Source organism: Macroventuria anomochaeta (assembly GCF_010093625.1).
Source record: "Macroventuria anomochaeta strain CBS 525.71 unplaced genomic scaffold BU25scaffold_21, whole genome shotgun sequence".
Classification (NCBI taxonomy): Eukaryota; Fungi; Ascomycota; class Dothideomycetes; order Pleosporales; family Didymellaceae; genus Macroventuria; species Macroventuria anomochaeta.
In genome coordinates this window covers 243,528-259,957 of record NW_022985382.1, presented here as the reverse complement: position 1 = coordinate 259,957, position 16,430 = coordinate 243,528, and the positions used below count along the sequence as shown (strand labels likewise).

The 16,430-nt window shown below is 54.1% G+C and overlaps 5 protein-coding genes across 5 annotated transcripts in view; 2 read left to right on the top strand and 3 right to left on the bottom strand.

Annotated features, from left to right (window-relative positions):
* The window catches only part of BU25DRAFT_97033 (HET-domain-containing protein), a 4,066-nt gene extending 1,278 nt beyond the window's left edge, over positions 1-2,788 (bottom strand). Inside the window, exons 1-2 of the mRNA XM_033712279.1 lie at positions 1,100-2,788; positions 1-1,048 (exon numbers count right to left, since the gene is read on the bottom strand). The exon at positions 1-1,048 is cut by the window's left edge and continues 5 nt beyond it. Coding sequence (XP_033560573.1) covers positions 1-1,048; positions 1,100-2,685 — 2,634 coding nt within the window. The 5' untranslated portion in view covers positions 2,686-2,788. The remainder of the gene's footprint in view (positions 1,049-1,099) is intronic.
* Positions 2,789-4,197: 1,409 nt separating this feature from the next.
* BU25DRAFT_432178 (uncharacterized protein) lies at positions 4,198-6,553 on the bottom strand (the record flags this gene model as incomplete). The annotated part of the gene is made up of 7 exons (XM_033708704.1): positions 4,198-4,927; positions 4,979-5,259; positions 5,308-5,395; positions 5,449-5,576; positions 5,690-6,175; positions 6,238-6,320; positions 6,367-6,553. 7 exons carry the CDS (start codon positions 6,551-6,553, stop codon positions 4,198-4,200), a joined length of 1,983 nt encoding a protein of 660 aa, XP_033560572.1.
* A 1,121-nt stretch (positions 6,554-7,674) lies between these two features.
* Positions 7,675-9,070, bottom strand: BU25DRAFT_343956 (uncharacterized protein; the record flags this gene model as incomplete). The annotated part of the gene is made up of 3 exons (XM_033702979.1): positions 7,675-8,579; positions 8,633-8,960; positions 9,020-9,070. Coding segments are annotated over 3 exons (1,284 nt in total), but the record flags the coding sequence as incomplete, so codon positions are not given.
* Positions 9,071-11,675: 2,605 nt separating this feature from the next.
* Positions 11,676-12,751, top strand: BU25DRAFT_432177 (uncharacterized protein; the record flags this gene model as incomplete). Its single annotated transcript, XM_033708703.1, has 2 exons — positions 11,676-12,147; positions 12,201-12,751. 2 exons carry the CDS (start codon positions 11,676-11,678, stop codon positions 12,749-12,751), a joined length of 1,023 nt encoding a protein of 340 aa, XP_033560570.1.
* A 636-nt stretch (positions 12,752-13,387) lies between these two features.
* BU25DRAFT_459510 (uncharacterized protein) lies at positions 13,388-14,077 on the top strand (the record flags this gene model as incomplete). The annotated part of the gene is made up of 1 exon (XM_033710286.1): positions 13,388-14,077. The coding sequence occupies one exon, from the start codon at positions 13,388-13,390 to the stop codon at positions 14,075-14,077; it is 690 nt and encodes a 229-aa protein (XP_033560569.1).
* Positions 14,078-16,430: the final 2,353 nt, after the last annotated feature.

Here is a 16,430-nt window from a genome sequence, read left to right as displayed (position 1 = left end):
TGAAGCTGCCTGCAGTGCGTTGCCGTAGACTCCACCCTGCGCGTTGATGTTGGCGTTGTTGTCTAGCAGCAGCTTGACTATCTGCTCGTTGCCTCTAAGTGAAGCTGCCTGCAGTGCGTTGCCGTAGTATCCACCCTGCGCATTGATGTCGGCGTTGTTGTCTAGCAGCAGCTTGACTATCTGCTCGTGGCCTTGCAGTGAAGCTGCCTGCAGTGCGTTGCCGTGGTCTCCACCCTGCGCGTTGATGTCGGCGTTGTTCTCGAGTAGCAGTCTTGTAACCATAATCAAGCCTAGATGTGCTGCATAGTACAGCGGTGCAGCAACCATCTCTAGACTTTTCCTTAAGTTCGGTTGCTCCCACGAACGGTCCGGATCACACAACTGGATCCAGCTGAGATATGCGGGCTTATCTATTGACATCAGACTCATTGCTAGTGCACTTCCGTCTGTCTCGTCTCCTGTCTTCCGAAGATGGCTGCTCCAGAACTGTGCCGCGTACCTTGCGAGTGCAGATGCCTTAACAATCTTTGTTAACAACGGTTGCTGCAACTGAGTCAGGTATCTCAAACAGCCCCCTGTTATCGCGTTGTGGCATTCGACCTCTTGCATGCTGTACTGCTCTGCTTGTCCTTGCCTGATCCGGTCTGACACAAGGTACTCCTGGACAGAATAGTGTGCTAGAGCAATGATTCGTTGTGCAGGCCTCGATTCTCCCTCCGCTTCGTTCATTGTAACAGTGACTAGACTGGAGCAGATGTTTACTGCTTCTAGCGGATCTTCTAGCACCTCATCACGGTCGAACGCTGGGTCGCGTGCCACGTCGATAGCGACAACTTCGGCAATCTCTTCGACAGACAGCGGCCGCGCAGAGAACGTCAGCCACTGCAGGATGCGCATCGCGTAATCGCAGTCTTCTTTGCTAATTGCACAGAGGATGCGGTCGTATGTCTGATCTAGTGTTTGCGGCAATGTGGCCAGTGACTTGCGCAGCATTGCTCGATTGCGACACTTCGCCAACGCGTCGAGCTGACATACGGCCCATCGGAACCTACGCTATCGTCAGCTTTAGCTCTGCGGGTAGCTAGGTGAACACACGCACATCCCGCAAGCTCCGTGCATCAATGCAGCCTCAATCTCTTGCCTCACAGCAGTGTCCCTGTTCCATTTTGCCAAACTCTTATCGTCAGACAGCCGTTGTTCAACGTATCGTTGTATGTCGCTGTCCACCACGTCCCTCTGAAGACAGATGGTGTCCTCTTCCTTGACACAACTCTCCAAAGAGCTCTCAATATCCCGCTCTTTGCGGCTGGTCATGATTAGATGCAGGTTGTCAAGCTGCCACCCAGCCACTATCTCAAGCACGTCCATCAGTTCCCGGCGCTGTGTACACTCGTCAAGCGCATCAAGAACAATGTAGGCATGCGTGAACTGTTGCATCACTTGCGGTGTTACTTCGAGAAGCGCATGCAGTGATGGCTGTCGATGTCCGTTCTCGCAAGACGAGAACAATGCATCAACGCCCTTGGGTATCGTAGACGAACGCTGCAGGAGCTGACAGAGCAGCGAGCGAAGCATCAGCTCTGGATCTTGTTTCTGTGTATCGTTGAAGTCGAAGTAGAAGTATGCTGTCACTGTACCGATGTCGTTGCAGTGCTGAAGTAGATGCTCGATGATGGTAGAGCTCAGGATGGTCTTCCCGCATCCTGGAATCCCATACAGCCAGAGCCGTGATGCTTTACTCGCCTTCCATCTCACAAACTGCTTGCCCTCTAGCAGCCACAGTCCAGTCTCAGCCTGCCGCTGCTTGTGTGCTTTTTGGTAGTTTGTGGACGGGTCGGGCGCCGAGAGCCAGCTGAAGATCTTGCCAAGCCTCTGTTCTTGGCTTTGGCTGCGGGTATCAGTATCATTCACATGTGCATTGGCAACGTCCTCAAAAGACTCTCGTATCTCCTTTCTCAGTCGCTTCAATGCCTTTTCTTTACCTTCACCGTAAATTAGCGGCAAATGAATGCCGAACATGCCTAGCAGACAATATGCCCCGTCCTCCTCCTCTGTAGTCCGCCGATCCGCTGCCCAGGAGAAACGCTCAGCCACGCTGAACTCCAGCAATGAGGTCCCTGACAGCGCTGCTACGGGTATTCCCGTAATCTCGTGGATGGTGCCCCTAAGCGAGTCCCTGTCCCCCAGCCACTCTCCCTCTGCGGAGAAGAAGCCGACCGATTTGGGAGCGAGAAGTTCCTGGAGAGTCCAGCCACGAGTGAACCATCTGCTTTCTCTAAAAGCCGACTGCCAATCCCGGGTTGGCCCACCGCCCCTATCTAGAGTTCTGGTCTCGACATCTGAAAGGTAGACATAACATCTATCTGCGTCCTGGTACCAGCGAAACATCGAATTGATTGCTTTCGACAGCTCAGTGTTGTTTGACTTATCGATGCAGCAGGTGTCTACCCAAAAGTGGTCCAGACCATCGCGCTTAGCTTGCTGGGCGCAGAAGAAAAGCTTCTGATAACCCCCCTTGAGCTTTGCATCGACATCCTCTATATCTTTGTGGTTTTGGAGATCCTTGTAGGCCACCTCCTGCCCGTCCCAGGTGTGTGACAGGATGGCATAGGGGGGGATCTGGTCGCCGATCAAGTCGTTGGTCCAGCTGAGCCTCCCATCGCTTGCCGTGTGTAGCAGTCGCATAGAGCCGTGTACATCTGTTCGCGCGAGCGGTAGAAGAGGGACTAGGAGCTTCGAAGCAGGCTGGAAAAGTCGGTAGCGTACGGTGCCTCGCTCTCGCAGGACGTGGAGATCGTGCGATGTATTTGTCGAGTTCGTTGTAAGTGCTAAGCGGTAGGCTGCTAAATCAGAGATTAAGGGAGCAGTCTTCAAGTGCTACGGTTCAGAAGGCTATTTGTTGAGGCAGGCTGCGATTCGAACAGGCAGAGTGGGAGGCGCAGCCTGCCTGCACCGCGACATGAGCCCGACGGGCAAAGCTGACAACACATGATCGCGCGACAGGGCACAAGTGCGAGCAGAAAGGCAGTTCTCGCCTAAGGGCGCGATGCGATAGTGCAGAAATGCAAAGTTATAGGCTTGGGTTCCAATCAACATGTGGACGTCCTTGTAGCGTGCTGGCTGCGTAAGGACGCGCTGGCTTCTGGTCGCTGTCCCACTACGGGCCGTCGCGCAACGCAGCGACACCACCGCCAAAAACGGTGTCAAGCAACACGCTCATTTGATTAGCATTAGCACATCGTCTCGGCGTAGGGAGCAAAATCTTGCTAAACGACATGCTAGGTTATAAACCTTAGTCACACTGGCACAGCTTCCAGGGAGCATGCGCCACACCTCTGTTCAAAAAAAGCTATGCAGCACGCGCCACGTCTGTTTTCGAGTGTGTCAGTTTCATTACAGTACAGTACAGCGACTTCCGAGCGCGCTAGTGGAGGCTCATGCAGGCTGAGACGCACTGACGTATCCCGCCAGCTTGGGTTTGCCTGCAGGGTTCTCCTCCCCCGCCCTTCGGAGCGCCCGGCAAGCACGCTCTTGCGCCGAAGTGATCTAAATAGCCGGGCAAGGCCATCTCTCTTGACCTCGCTTTCTCTCGAGCCCTCTAACACGTGGAAAACTGCTATGAGTTGTGAGTAAACATGGGGGTATCGCTAAAGGGTCGTCAGACAGCGTTGACGAAACGATCGACAGCACGATGACCGCTGCATTAGTCCATCTCGGCGACTCATGATCTGCAAGAGAAAAAGGTACACAATCACGACAAACCCACAAGGTCTTCATGAAATTGTGGGAGAGAGACGCCGAAGGTCCGAACTCAACTTCGTTTGTCGCTTTGAGCCACAGGCCAGCCACCCTTTAAGCACCGGTAGACTGCAGCTGACATTTGTGGATCGAAAAACCCGAGGGTGAAGAGCTATGTGCTCTGTGTTGGGTCAATAGAGTATTCGTCCGCCGTTGATGGTTGATTAGACTTGAGCAAAGAGCGCACTCGCATTCGGGCTGTTCATGCTGTCTTGAAGAGATGCCACATGTAGCCTGCCGACCCTGCCATCAGAGTGAGATGCGCCATCATGAACTGATGATAAAAAGATTATGCAGGTCCCAATCGTCCAGTGAATGTGCAATTGTGTTCAAGATACAGTCTGTCCTCACATACAATTATGGTCTGCTATGAAAGGTACCCAGCACTTCCTGCAAGGCTTAATGCTTAGGCAAAGGACTCCTCGCCTCCGCCATCTCCGCTACCGCATTCGCCGGGCTTCTAACATTCGGCAACTCCACACTCGTCGTATACGCATGACGCTCCTTAGTCGGCGACGTCGAAGGCTCCGGTGGTACAGGATAGTATGTCTGTTGATACGGATAACTACCCTGTGCGTGGATACCATGCTGTCCCCAGTCCCCAGACGGATGATGCGATGATGGTGACTCTTGATGCTGTGGACTCGGTGGACCTTGGTAGTGCGAGTTTGGGATATGCATTTCGCCGCGCCAAGGGTTAGACGCAGGTAGCGGTGAACCCTGGGGATAGAATGCTGGTGTGTGGGGCGAGGGTGAGTGGAGAGTGCTGCCTTGAAGTACTGAGCTAGTTGCGACTGATTTCCGGGCCATGTCGGGGCTGCGAGGATTGGGCGTCCCTCCCAGTTCAGATGGTTGACTCTGTCCCTGAGTATTTCGTCTGCGACGGAGGCAGAAGAAGACACCAGCGATGACGGCGATCAGCACAATTGCACCGCCAACTGCGCCTCCTGCTATCGCACCGGTGTTTGTTTTCTTCGGTGATGGCGTAGCGCTTGCTGATGTCGTGGGTATTACCCTACCGCTCATCGTTGTCCGTGCCTGAGCAGAGAATGTGGTTCCGAGGTATTTGGCTAGATCTTGTGTCGCCCAGCCCATTGCGGGCACTGTAGAGGCAGCGTGGCCTGCTGTACTGTGGAAGTCAGCTCAGTCTTAGTCGGAGTCTGGTGCTGTAGGAACATACTCGCCGCCAATGCGTGCAACAATCTGATCTGGAACTCGATATCCAGTGATATTGTCCACGGGCGCATGCCACCACGCCGGACCCGTATCACCACCTTGCTCTACATTCTCTTGACCGAGAAACATGCCATGTTGGCCGCCAATCTTCGGAGCGTCGCAATCTACGACGGAGGTGTTTGTAAGGGAGCCGCCAATGATAATCATTTGCGACTCGCGGAACACATTGCACGAGGACCACCCTTTTCCTCCCGGAAAGATGAACTGTTGTGGGGTTGGCCATATCTGTCCGAGTAAGTGTATGCTTTCAAGGGCTACAGAGTCTTCACCCACCAGAATCCACTGAAAAGATGGGATGGATAGTACATATAGATCGCCGAGTCCGGTACCATTGGGGCTTCCAAAGCCGCCAAAGAGGTAGCTTTTGGCTGTTAGTAGCCTGATTACATTACTCTCGAACTCTGACTAGCTTACATGTTATAGGAAGACTTATCCTTCGCCCAGACTACGCCTGTGCAGAACCCGCGTCTTGACAGTGGCACGTCGCCAGTGGCCGTCTGCGTGTACCACCTTGGGTTTGCAATGTCGTAAAGATAAATTTGCTGTTCTCGGTCAGCTCAGGTGAGCCATACCACTAATCGAAATGACCCACACTCATGTCAGCCTGGAGTATGTCAGTATTGTCATGAGCACCAGCAGACTAATGCCAACTCACATAGGTAACGTTACCATTCGACTGATCTGTCTCGAGGCCGCCAAAGTATACGAGCATGCCACCTTCGGAAGCGGGTAGATAATGTAGCGATCCCTCTGCGCGGGGTGTCTCATCCCAAGTTTGGTTGGTCCATTGTCGGCTGTCCATGTTGTATGTTATCAAGCCGTTTTGCATGACAGGCTGACCATCAGTTCTGAAGTCAGATGTGTTGGTCAAATATCCGCCATAGTAGTATGCGTCTCCTGCGTCCGATACTGCACCAGCACCGAGTGCGGGCCATCGGATACCGTCTTGTGACCCATGGCGCTTCGACTTGTTCCAGGAATCGTAGATGGTATCGTAAAACCACAGCGTGAAGCCACTGCCTTGACCATCTCTCCTCTTCACCTCGTTGGTATCACCATACTCGCCACCAAAGAGGTAAAAGAGCTTGTTTACAGGGTCAGGCCACAGTACACCTCCGCTTACAGAGGGAACTTCTGGGTCCTAAATAGTCGTCAACATCATCTGAACGTTACACAAGGCGAATGTGAGTCAACAAGGCTCACCTTGGACAAGTTAGCGTATTGGTCTGGAAAGTTGAACTCAGTCTTCGTTGCGTTCGAGACATCTTCCCACAAAAGATAGGTATCTGAATCTGTAAGTACACATTGAGTGTCATGCGGATACTGACTCACTCTTTTCAGCAACACTGCCGTTATCTTTTGAACCTCCATAGTAAGCCAGCCCGCCATCTATATAGAGCTTCGAGTCGATGATACATGTCTGATGCTTGTGACGTCGACAAACGTTCTTAATAGGATCTTTGCCGTTCTGTTGAGCGGTCGCTACAACCAGCAGAATACTGAGCAGCGCGAAGCGCATGATGAAGTGGGGAGGAGTCGAAGAATGTGGAGCAGGCGAAGGCTGACAGTGTTAGGTTTTGTCTCCACGACACATCAGGATCTCGATCAGGAGGCTGAGTGACCTCGTAGTAAGCGAAGCGGGGATTTGCTGTCATAATCCAAATCCAGACAACGTGAGACCAATAGCGGTGTTGTGTAAAGGTCCTCAAAGGCCGAGCCTCCAGCCAAAGCCCAGACATGCAAGTACTAATGCCATCGTCTATCGAACCACGCACGTGGCGGGAACTGGGCTAAACAGCAGGTTTGGGAATCAGTCAAATCGATCCATCCAATAGCTATGACTCTGCCCATCCGCCATGATCAATGTCTTTAGGAACTTTTGCAATGCTGATAATATATCTGGGATCCTTCTGAAACTCGTAGCTGGTTGATCGACATCACTTTGGAAAAGTCGACTGCATCTGTGGGCGTGCGTTCGGCTGAGTCTGGAGCTGCGATCACCCGTGGGGGCGAGCCTTAGAAGCAGCATAAGGTAGGTTGGGCTACACCGTTCCGAAGCCATAGGCGAATTACACAGCCTGGTGACCCCAAAAATATCCTGACGCTTCCATATCCCGATGACATCGCTGGTCGAGTTGACGCCAGGCAAGTGCTCACGATGTCTGCTGACCAACATACGTGAAGTGCTCTGAGAATCAAATGTGATTCAAACCCGAGTTTGCGCACGATTTTATCAACGTACAAAGCTGAGGTTGAGATATACGTATGCCATCGTGGGTCGGCCAGAAGGTCAATGCAAGCCACGGCTCGAATCTAGCCTAGTGGCTTGCAGCCCCCGTGAAGCACAGCTTTGAAAGTTCAGCTCGTGGCTCAGCCTTTCGCTACCGAAGCCTAGGACTGCAGGGATGCACGCATGCTGTACGTGGTATAGGCAGAGTGAACGATAGAAACTGCTTACGATTGGTGCTTCCACGCCGCGACACCCGTTCGGGCAAAAGGTGGTCAGCACTCGCTTCCCCTTACCATGCAGAGTCACGTTTTGTATCGCATAGCGCGTGCATGAGATTTCTGCTGCAAGCTGGTGATTGTTTTGCCCATGCTACTTGTATCACGAGTATACCTGCGGGCCGGTAACAACTCTCAGACCGAGCAAAAACCGCAAGGTATGAAGTAAGTTTCGTTGGTACGCTCAACGCCCCAAGCTTCTCGTAAGGCATTAATGGTGAATCTTGTAGGCCATGCATGTTCGTCTTCCAGCGTCCTCAGAAACTGGACAATCGCTCGTTGGTCTTGCACTTTGTCGAAGAGTTCGCCGCTGATGCTAATACCGACCGCAGCTGTTGTCATGCCGCCTTGGAAATGTTTGTCGGCCAGTGCTAGTCCGCAGAGCACTTTGATTGACTCTCGTAGCTGATGTTCCATGGCCAAGTTGCTTGCCCTAGACCCAATCCCGACTCGTTGGCGTCGTGGGTTACAGACAGCGAGGAGCATGCGACCAAGTTCGAGATGTTGCAACGCTACGATGTGAGCATCGTTGGGCTGCCAGATGACGGGGAAGTAGTCACCTCTCTCTGGCCTCGCAGGGCAGTAATACAATGATCGAAAGCAAGATGGCGTGTCAGCGGTCCAGCGATCATCGAAATCCTTAAGTACCCTCCATTTGTCGTATGCGGGACTGTGTTTCTCTGGTGTGTCTGGCGTTACCGTGCTCGAGCCGAAGCAGAACCTCGAGACATCTGCACACCACAGGATGAGACGGTTTGCCCACGTAAAGTCATCGGTGTGTCCTAGTGTGGAGTAGTCCATGTTTTCCGCTAGCGGAAGCCGAAATGGTCTGCGATATAGGAGGACAGACCAGATCTCTTGTCGCAGGGCAATCAAGCATGCAGATTTACGGAGACCCTCTGCCAGTATCAGGTTGCCTCGCTCGTCTCGACTCTGCTTGTCCATATTGTCTAGGGAGTATATCGATACATCGTGATGCTTGAACATTACTGTCTGTACCACGCCTTGGTAGACTTCTGCGTCGAGACCTGTCAAGGAGACTGGAAACTGTCAGTGAGGTTGATAGGGCCTGCAGGTTTCCTTGAGCACCTACTGTCCAGCTGCTCATAAGTCCGCAAGATCGTGGTAGCTGCAAGTGCAACGGCTCTGGCCTCGGCATTGGCTTCATCTGCGGGTGTATCTGCGAAGTCCATGAGTAAACCCAAACAAGCATTGTGGTAATGGATAGCCGAATGTTCATCGAGATCGGGCAGTGGAATGTTCTCGTAATATAGGGTCGTTGGCTTTGGCGTCTTGCTGTACCACCTGCTGGTCAGAAGGCGAGATGACACAGTGCAGATAGCGTACAGCAACACTGGGCTGTTCAGAGCTCGATGCGGCAGGGTGATTGCGTAATGAGCGTCGCGATCGGTCGTGTCGAACTTGAACGTGACAAGTCAGCAAAAGTACAAGATCGGGAGTTTCCTGCTGAAAAATTTACCGAATGAGCCAGTTTCGCTGTAAAGTGCCTGATCAAACATGCCTCTTGCAGGCCAATAGGAAGTGCACTTGGTTGATTGGCTCCTGCACAGCACGAAGTCAATGAGACAAATCTCTACGTGCGAGAGGTGAAAAGACGAACCTGAAGTAGCGGCAGGGGATGGGGTAGCTGCGATGATTGTTGTGGGAGACAGGGCCACAATGGCATGCGCAAGAGACTCAGGTGGTACATAAGCCTCCTCCCATGGTCGGTGGTGTTTGGCCTCTACACTTACAAACGGTACTGAGCATGGTGGTGATGGCGTAGAACTAATTCGGTCAACTGTCACGAAGGAGTGGACACTCGGTGATTGCTCAGCCTGCGCCAGTGGTGAGAGCGACTGCAGTACCTGCTCTGGCTCGTCAAATTTTGTTGGCGCATTCGAGGCTCCAGTTACCGCTGCTGTCTCGTTGAGGAAGGACGACGTTGATGAAGTCTGCAGCCATGGTTGATCGGCAGCGAAGCCAGCTGCTTTCTTGGACTTTGCTACATTCCTGAAGCGAAGCTGCTTTGTCGCATTGATGCACGGTATGTCTGCACACTTGCAGTTCGGACATGGCTCCTTGCTCCCCCTTATATCACCTGTACAAGGTGAGCCATGGCCAAATTCGGGTCTGTCAGATCGCAAACTCACACTTGAGATGTCGACCCCTGCATGCTTCACATGGTCGTGCTCGCCGCTTAGGCGTGGGCATCGTTCGCCGTAAGATGGTGATATCAGCTCCTGGCCTTCGGACACATTCTTCCTCTTCTGGAGCGATACATCAGCCGATGGCCGCGGGAGTGGTGCAATGGTAAGGTGTAAAAGCAGGGCGAAAACATGCGCTCAAAGTGGAAGGATCTCCGCCGGGATGCAACGCTCGATGGGGAGTAGCCAAAATCAAAACGACAGTAGCTGCCCCTCTCCACCGTCGTCTCGGGTTGGCTACAGATTCCGACATCGTACACCAACCTCACCCTTGGGTCTTGTCAAACGTGAAGCGTGACTGCGTGCAGGCACAGCAGGTAACAACGCCATTGTGTAATGGCATGATGGTTCAGGAGGGGATTGGATCCTAGATGTGGCAGGATAGATGCGGAAGGAGCTCTCAAGCAGTCCTCTCCCGACCAGAGAACGAACGTTCTTTCCTCCAGATCCACGGCACCCGCATCATTTGCAACTTTCTGATCTCTTTAGCGACACATGTTCGCTTTCGTCGACAGTCTCACTGTCATCTCGATACTCAGCTCCTGCTTCTGTCAGTCGGACGTTGCCAGGTCGTTTACCAAAGCCTGTGTAGCCAGCCTCATCGGGGTTGTGCAGCGTTGCGTCTCAACTTTGCAAGGCGTGGACTTTACCCAAGCTACACCTACGTCTGATGTGGCTCGAGTCTTTTGTCGGCATCTGCAATTGCGACGACGCAGCCGGATGCGTGCATTCCAAGGTCAAGTGTCCAAGGTGAAGCTGCCACGCCTGTTGTCGACGAGGTTGCGCCGAAACGGCAGCCCGCAGTGCTGCTGAACCATGAACGCCGCCAGGAACAGCAGTATCTCACTGAGACCTTTATACACTAACCGCAGCGTTCGGCTCTACGATGGGATTGGTGTCGGCACACTCGCCATGGGCGCGCCTTTGTGCATATATGAGATGGTACCACCCGACCCACGAGGTTCACTGCTGGTCCTTGAGGCCATCAGCATTGTCGTGGGAGAAGACGACGGCATAGGCAATGGAACCCCGTGCACGGGGCTACAACGTTCAGGCTGCAGGGGTCTATGGCAGTAGAACGATTCATCACTAGTTGGCATTCTCTCTCGAAGCGATCTCCATGGTGACGATGATGGTGGTGATGATGGTGATGGTGGCCGCTTGCAAGGTTGCAGCGACGGTGGACATTAGTCTGTGCTTGCAGGTTGGCCCCTGTGCCACCTGGAGGTCTGTGTATCCCGGGGGATCTGTCGTCCGAGCAACAGATCGGGGGAGATGAACGTCGTCATAGCGCCGGGTGTTGACGATGTTTCGAGAGCATCCAAGACAGGATCCAAGACAAGATCCAAGACAAGACGTCGAAGTGGGAAGATGCGGATTTTGCGACCTGGCGACGCGTGGAAGCCGGCACGACGCATGTGGTGTGATCGCAGTGGACAGTTCCAAGGCAGGCGCTATTGGTGGAGCGGCGGGAGGCTGGACAGCGGGTCGGACTCGCGGCAGGAGCGGGGGTGCTAGCTCGATTCGTGGCTCTATCAACTGCGGACCAGGCTTTGGGCAGCAGAGGAGACACATTCAATCGCATCAATAGTTTCCAGCAGGCGCATTGATACCACGTATCCTGATACTCTCGCTACCGCCATCTGCACGCCTCTCGTTCGGACGGGTCAATCTGCACGCCTCTCGTTCGCACGGTCAATTGTGCTACCTGGTCCCCCGTGCAACGAAACGGCGTGGCGACTGATCCCCCCAGCCTCCCGATAAGATCTTGGACGGCCCAGCCACAGGTCCTACAATTATTGGAACCAGCTCGCTCGCCCCAACCACGCTCCAGCGATTATACGGGAACCGAGATTGCGCTGACTCCCACACGCCATATATTGACACGCTCGTTCTGGGGCCGCCGGAGCTCTTTTCTTCTTTCTCACTATGTTCTTCAAGCGCCGCTCGTCCCGCGCCAACAGCTACGTTGAACACGACGGCAACCCGCGCTCGCAGTCTTTCGACGAGTCCCTCGAGAAGCGCCCCGAGAGCAGCCGCAAGGAGCAGCCGATCCCAGGCCAGCAGGACCAGGACGACGCCGACATGTACCCGCGCCCGCACCAGCCGCAGGAGCAGAGCCTGCCCGTACGCGGCATGTCCAACGGCGGCCACGGCGGCCACAACGGCCACGGCGGCATGCCAGCAATGGGCGGCGTCCCCGTGCCCGCCATGAACGCGATCAAGCCGGAGCCCATGCCCGACCTGCTCGCCGCCGCCTTCAACCAGGCCGTGCGCCCGTACACGGAGAAGATCGAGCAGCTCGAGAGCCAGCTCGCCGACATGCAGTCGTGGGTCGAGCAGCTCGAGGCCCAGCGCGCAGAGGTCCACAGCTGGATCGACAAGCGCGGGCTGCGGCCAGGTAAGCGGTCCATCCCCACGGCGCGCGCGCGCACGCACAGCTAACGGTTGCAGACGTCCCCTCGTCCATCGCCAAGATCATGGACACCACCACCCCCGACGCCGCCCACACGCTCAATGCCCAGCTCGACCGCAAGATCACCATCGTCAACTTCGACCTGCACCGGCTGCAGGACGACCTCAACGACTCCATCTCCTCCAGCCACTTCGCCTCCTCGATGCTCAAGTTCCTGCCCGACATCCAGCGTCTGACGCTCCTCCCCCAGGGCCCCAAGTACGCCTTCGACCTGATCCTCAAGCTGGGCGGCAACCTCAACTCGCACGGCGGCCTCGACAGCGCCGACAGCACCGACATCGCCGCCCGCCGCGACTTCTACAGCCGCCTCGACACCGCCATGGTCGACGTCGTCCAGCGCCGCTTCGGCGAGGGCGAGGAGTGGAATGTCCAGCGCGAGATCAAGCGCATCGAGAAGACAGCCAGCTACCTCAAGACTTACGGCGTCGAGCCCTACTTCCCGCAGACACGCGAGGTTATGGCGAGGGAAATGGAGTTCCAGCCCAACGGCGCGCCGAATGGCCAGGGGACTCCTCCCCGGTACCATTAGCTGTCTGAAAGTGTGTGAGGAGGCGTTGTGCTGATGTCGTGTAGGGCGAGTGAAGAGAGTCTGAGGCTGACGCCGTTGTCGGCTCGCTGCGATCTGGCTGCGTACGAGGGAGAGCGTCTGGGGCCGATGCCGGCTCACTGCGATGTGGCTGCGTGCGAGGAGGAGATGTCTGGACGGCTGGCTGTATACCCGCAGGATTGGCGTCTCGAGGGACCAGCGAAGCGTCGACCTTTCGCGCCGCCGGTCCTGAACATCTTCGCGTTCAGTCAAGGCGAGGATATCGACGCTTTCCAGGACAGACCACCGACGCCGGAAAAGACATCTGAGCCGGATGACGCCGCACCGGGTTACCACAGCGAACTGTTCCCTGGCTTCGCCATGACCCACAGCTTTCCCGTCTACGTCGACGCTATGTCTACATGGAGCAACGGCCGTCTCCTGATCGAACGAGAGCCCTAGAGAGGCGACCAAATCAGGATGCGCACATTCGACTGGATCAACAAAGACCGTCGCGAGCGCGGGGTTCGCCACCTCGAAAAGGATCATGATGCATTGAAGTACGCATGGGTCAAAGCTTTTGCAGGCATCTCCAACACCAACCTGCATAGGCCCATAGAAGTCCATTCGGAGCCCGCGATGACCGAGCCTGAGCCTAAACCTGAGCCTGAACGTGGGCCTCTGACGACCGAAGCTCTCAAACAACTAGAGCGCCTGCAGAGCGAAGCGTTTACTCAATTCAAGGCAGCGCTAGCGCGGTTGGAACTCCATGTAGAGGAGCGAAAAGACTCGGCACAACGTACAGATTCCTGGGTCAAGTTCGAGCGCTGTCGCTCCGTGAGCGAGGGTCGCGTACCTGCTTCCCATTTCGACAGCGATACCCAGCCTGTCTCCAAGAAGTTCACGATTGCAGGGCGGCACTACAATGAGTTCATACCCGGTGCGTTTTCGTGGTCGTTCCCTGGCTCAGGATCACTACCAGATCTGGACAATGCCGACGGAGAGCCAGCTGCCGACCGTGAGCTAGCAGCAGACGCTCAGCAGACGACGGTCGAGGTCGAAGATCTCTTGGCTGCACAGCCGGAGGTTGAACCCGACATCAACGGTCATGCGGACAGTGCTCTCCTATCGAAAGCTTCGTCTCCAACGCTGCCACACACCGATCTCGGCGCTAACATCGACGGCTACGGAGAAGCCATGAGTTCGCTCTTCGGCCCTTTCGGTTCAGATGGCATGGTCCCATCAAATCTCCTTGGCAACGAGGCACAGTCGGCATCGAAATCCGGCGCAGACGACGCTCCTTCCGGCACACCTCATAGCCCAATATAACTCGCCTGCACAACTACCACGCACAACTACTCCTACACATTCTTACACTCGATACAACAACACATCACACCACTCCAACACACAATTTCAAAGCACACCACACTTCTCATTACTACGGCCTTTCTTACCATGGACGTACACATCAAAGCATCATGGGGTGCTTACGATTGTACTTAATACGAAACGAATCTCTTTGTTTACTTTCGGGGTTCAGAATGATGGGAGGCTAAGATACCATTGCGATGGCGTTGGCGGGTCTGGATATTTAATCATTGATCTGGCTGAACAGGCCGGATTGGGTTATGTAGAATGAATACAAATATTAATAATGACTTCATACTTCCTTCTATCGGAAGCTCGCAGTGGTATGTAATCGCAAGTCTATTGGGATATACCAACGTGCCCTAAATCCTGCAGCACAAGAGATCTTATCACCAATATCGCAACAGATATGTTACGGCACTGCGATTCTGCTGCTTCGGGTAATGCGCTCATACATCAACAGCCCCTATGCTTTCCCAGTCATCGCAGCTGCCTACTTCTGCTGCTTCTTGAGGCAGGTGTTCTTTCCCATCCAGAGAACTTTCAGAACTCCCGGAAGCTGCTTCGCAGGCATTCTCCCCGTTGCTAGCTTTGGCAGCCCTTCTGTCCGTCGTTCGGTCGGTGAACAACGGCCCACAATCGCACTTGGGTAACGCATTTCGATCCCCTCGCATGGAGTACGGCTTGGGTACGTGGCTGTAATCTTCATCGCGTTCTCGAACTTGGCCGCTCTGCAATTCATTTCGACCTTGCTGCTAGGCGGCTTCAAAGCTGTCGATATCGTTCTCGGAACGATTCAAGACATCCTGGCTTTTGGAGTCAATGAAGAGCCACCAGGATCTGAAACTTCATATCCTGTCCACCCACACGTGATAGCAGCCACTGGATCGGACCCATGGAGGATTGGGCCGTCGACATAGATTCTATTTGCGGAACTTGCCCAACTCCCGTCTGAAGCTGTGGGTTACATCGGCACTGGAAGCACTCCCCGTGCCTACATTCCTTTCACTTCGACATCTCGACCTTCTGCTCTACGGAACTACTCTGGTCCGGCAGCTGTGATTGATGCTAGAGTTGTTTCATCGCACCACCCATCAAACTCTACAGAGTCCAAATGACGGGCGGTTCCGGGCCCCTCTACTTCAACCTGATTACGGAGGGTTCTTATCCTGGTCTGAACTTGACCGACTTAAGGTGGGCCGATACGAAATGGTTCGATACAGAAACTTTGCATAATTGGTACGGGAAAACTACATCTGTGGAGCTCGATTTGTCTGGGACAATAGCTCGGCATCTTATGGCCTCAGTCTGCGCGATGTGTCGAACTGAGGCTCGAAAGTTGGTATGGATGTCGCAGCCCATGTCACGAACAGCACAGATCAGCCTTGGTCGTATCTGCAGCTTAATACAATTGGGGGACCCAATTGGCTCGAGGTCTTTCCGTCATGAATACAGGACAATGTAGGCACATCTGCAAGCCTTCCATGGCAGCAACACACTTCTGGTTTATGGCGGAACATCTTCGCGAGCAAGGATGGCCTTGACGTTGGTCTAAATGTCAGTCTTCGATTCTCGATTCCCGTGCCAGGGGACCACCATGTTTATATATCAGGAGAGAGTCAACTCTTCGAGCCGGTGCTCTCATGGGACGGACAACAAAGGGGTTACGACACCCGTAACGCACGGCGATCACTCGGCACCGTGAGTGATCCACTCGCACCACGCGATCGTGGAATACTCGACCTGCAGCCACCTTCCAAACGAGATGAGCGGGATACTTTGAAGTTAGTATCGGATATGGTATACTACGAGTGGTTCAAGATAGCCAGCATATCGTTTGGCTTCAACGATATCGAGGATCCAAGTGACACAATGACGACCATCATCTTCGACCATCCGTCATATCAGAACGCGTTACACGCAACCAACAGCGCCATATTTACACAGACTTTGAGAGAAACAGGCAATTTTGCACTTGCCCTGAAAGCCTTGATAACATTCCTGATGCAAACAACGTACTACGACGCTCTTCCCCGATTCCATGTCAGCAGTCCCGCAGAGTAATAGAGTGGTGTCGCCGGTCACTATTCCGGCGCAGTGGACGTGTCTCATTGTCGTTATGGCTCTTCTAGCTATACATCTCGTCCTGGTCTTTATTGCTATTGTGGTCTTTCTGCTCACAACAGAGCATTCGCGAGTCGGTACCACCTGGCAAGCGGACCCCTAGATCTCGTCGCCTGATACGTCTGACATTCATAGAGAAGCTCGCCGGTACTCTAAGGACGTGGGGAATAGATCTGAGGTGCTTCTG